We start from the raw sequence: 2,478 nt of genomic DNA on the forward strand, positions 1-2,478 counted from the left end.
AAAAAGAGAAGCTCACCATCATTAGCGAATAATACAGTTTTTGAGGCCAAGGCAATAGACATGGGCTTGGCCTTAACGGGTTCAAACTTGTGCAAAAGGCCATTAACATACTTGGCTTGAAATAAAAATGTACCATCAGAGCAGTGATGATTATAAAATGACAAGGAATTAGTGAAGTGGTCTAAAGACAGTAATATATGGGAAGTATAACCAGTGACAAAAGATATCAACATACTAAAGAAGTTATAGGCTACCTTGAGAAGAAGCACAAACGAATAAAAAAGGATAAACTTACTTGCACAAGAAACATCTTTATTTAAATTACACAACATCATAACATTTGTAATATGTTCTTAACTCTAAAAGAATTCCTTACCGGTGCTTAGAATTTTTTTTTGCAAATGATGACACATTTGATCATCGAGGAAATTCTTCTTGTAAGAAAGGAATCACAAATTCTAAAATGAATTGCTTCTAACTCTACAATTGAGTCAATATTTGGTGTACGGGATGGGGCATCGTGTGTATGGGGATTCTTTAACCAACTTCGAAACGTCCTTGACGACCCTTTTTACAAGTTCTCCTTCATACCTGCCAATTGCAAACATTTTTTGAAGTAAGCTCTAAGTAGTATGAGAAGCAAATTAAGACTTTGATGGGCATGAGGAAAGTAAGTACCCATTGGCGATTCTCTCTGAAACCCATCCTTTGAAGGTCCCAACCTTCCTGAGAGCTTGCTCCCACCGCTCATATGTAGTTGCATCAACTAGATTCCTATGTCTAAGTATCCTTTGTCCAAAAACACCCGATAGGTCTCGCACGTTTGAGCTTTGTACTTTATAGAAGATGGGCAATATCTTTTGGCCCTTCGTTTGATGGCATTCAACCATTTGAGCTAGCTCATTGAGGCACCAAGAAGAGGAGGCATAATCTTCAGAGAGAATCGGAATGGATATCTTGCAGTAGTTGATAGCATCATAAATCTCATTATCAATATCTTTACCGATGAGAGATGAATCATCATCGTCAAATACTCTAATTCCTTCAAGCTGAAAGCTGACGCGGAGGAAAGCAACAAGGCTGTGTCGAGTATCAGGGCCGCAAAATGCTAAGAACACTTGGCAATTACTTTCTCTTCTTTTCTTGTCCGAAAAGTGAAAAAGCACTGTTATCCAAATAAGACAAACCAAAGTGATGATGATAATATATAGCCAAGATGAATCACACAAAAAAGACTTGAGGTAACTTTGAAAGCCATGAAAACGGTCTAGGTCATAAACCGCACGAACCTTACGTGCTTTTTTATGTGGAATTGAAGAATGGCCAAAGCTCTCACATGATGAATACAAAGAATACTTTCCAAAGGTAGGTGCTTGGCTCAATGGAATTGGGACATACCGGAGCTTATGAACGTAGGGAGCCGTTCAATCCACGTCATCTTCAAGTCACTTGAAACCTTTGCGACTACCATTTTAACTAGCTCTGCTTCATGCCTGCGCACATATAAGAGTAAAACCAAAGTCAGGCGTCCAGTTTGATTTCTTCCTTCTACCAACGATTTTGGATCGGTCATTCCCATACAAGTGCACAGGCTTTTTGGATTCATAAATACATATATACATACCCATCAGAAATGGTATGTGATATCCATCCTTTAATCTTCGCCACAGAAGTAAACGCATTCCACCATTTTTCCATTTCTTCTGCACTGGTCTGCATCTCAGGTCTCCGTAGGGTGTTTTCAAAGTTAACGCGTTGGCGATGGATATCACCAACATCCACCTTATAGAATACAGGGAAGACTGATTTGCCATCCTTTAGCTGGCAATCCACAATCTCTTTGAGCTCACGGAGGCACCGTTTACTCTGCGCATACTGTTCAGAGATGATCGGGATGGCGATCCTGCAACTCTTGATGGTCTTGATAATCTCTGGGCCTATCTGCTCGCCAACTGGGATTGAGTCATAATCCCTGAACACGTGGAGACCGGTAGCTACTAGGCTGTTGTACAGAAAATCAGTGAAGCCGGTGCGAGTGTCTGGACCGCTGAAGCTCAAGAACACATCGTATTTCCGAGGGACTGCACTTCTTTTCTTTTGTAGCAATCTGTAAGCGTACACAGACAGAGGGGCTAGTGGAAGAGCAATTGCTAGGACATTTATTTTCTTCATTGTTCTTAAGTTCCCTTTTTCCCTTTTGGGATCTAAGTAAGTATTCTCTCTTGCAAAAAGTGATCGATCAAACAATAAAATAGATGGCACAAGAAAATAAATCGGACACTAAATTTATATGGTTTGGTTGTAAAAATCTACGTCTACGGGGAGAGCAGCGACGGATTTACTATAGATCAAGCGATACAACACATCTAAAGTAATTCCCGAACCCCAATTAAACTCAATAATGCACTCAATGTTTACCCCGCGATAATGCTCGCGAAATAATCTCAATCTCATGAAGGAATGAACGAATCATGAACT

The 2,478-nt window shown here is 40.1% G+C and overlaps 1 protein-coding gene across 1 annotated transcript; it reads right to left on the reverse strand.

Annotated features, from left to right (window-relative positions):
• Positions 1-491: 491 nt before the first annotated feature.
• Positions 492-2,172, reverse strand: LOC104442803. Its single transcript, XM_010056190.2, has 4 exons — positions 1,625-2,172; positions 1,399-1,493; positions 679-1,165; positions 492-591 (listed from the first exon to the last, which is right to left on the reverse strand). Exons 1-4 carry the CDS (start codon positions 2,170-2,172, stop codon positions 492-494), a joined length of 1,230 nt encoding a protein of 409 aa, XP_010054492.1.
• Positions 2,173-2,478: the final 306 nt, after the last annotated feature.

The sequence above is a fragment of the Eucalyptus grandis genome, chromosome 4 (genome assembly GCF_016545825.1).
Source record: "Eucalyptus grandis isolate ANBG69807.140 chromosome 4, ASM1654582v1, whole genome shotgun sequence".
In the NCBI taxonomy this organism is placed as follows: Eukaryota; Viridiplantae; Streptophyta; class Magnoliopsida; order Myrtales; family Myrtaceae; genus Eucalyptus; species Eucalyptus grandis.

What these genes read in the sequence shown, in the direction of transcription:
- LOC104442803 (XM_010056190.2), bottom strand. Translation starts at nt 2,172, where the DNA reads ATGAAGAAAATAAATGTCCTAGCAATTGCTCTTCCACTAGCCCCTCTG. An exon ending in TCACATACCATTTCTGATGG is followed by an intron (nt 1,494 to 1,624) that starts GTATGTATATAT and finishes ATATGTGCGCAG; the next exon opens with GCATGAAGCAGAGCTAGTTA. An exon ending in TCAGAGAGAATCGCCAATGG is followed by an intron (nt 592 to 678) that starts GTACTTACTTTC and finishes TGCAATTGGCAG; the next exon opens with GTATGAAGGAGAACTTGTAA.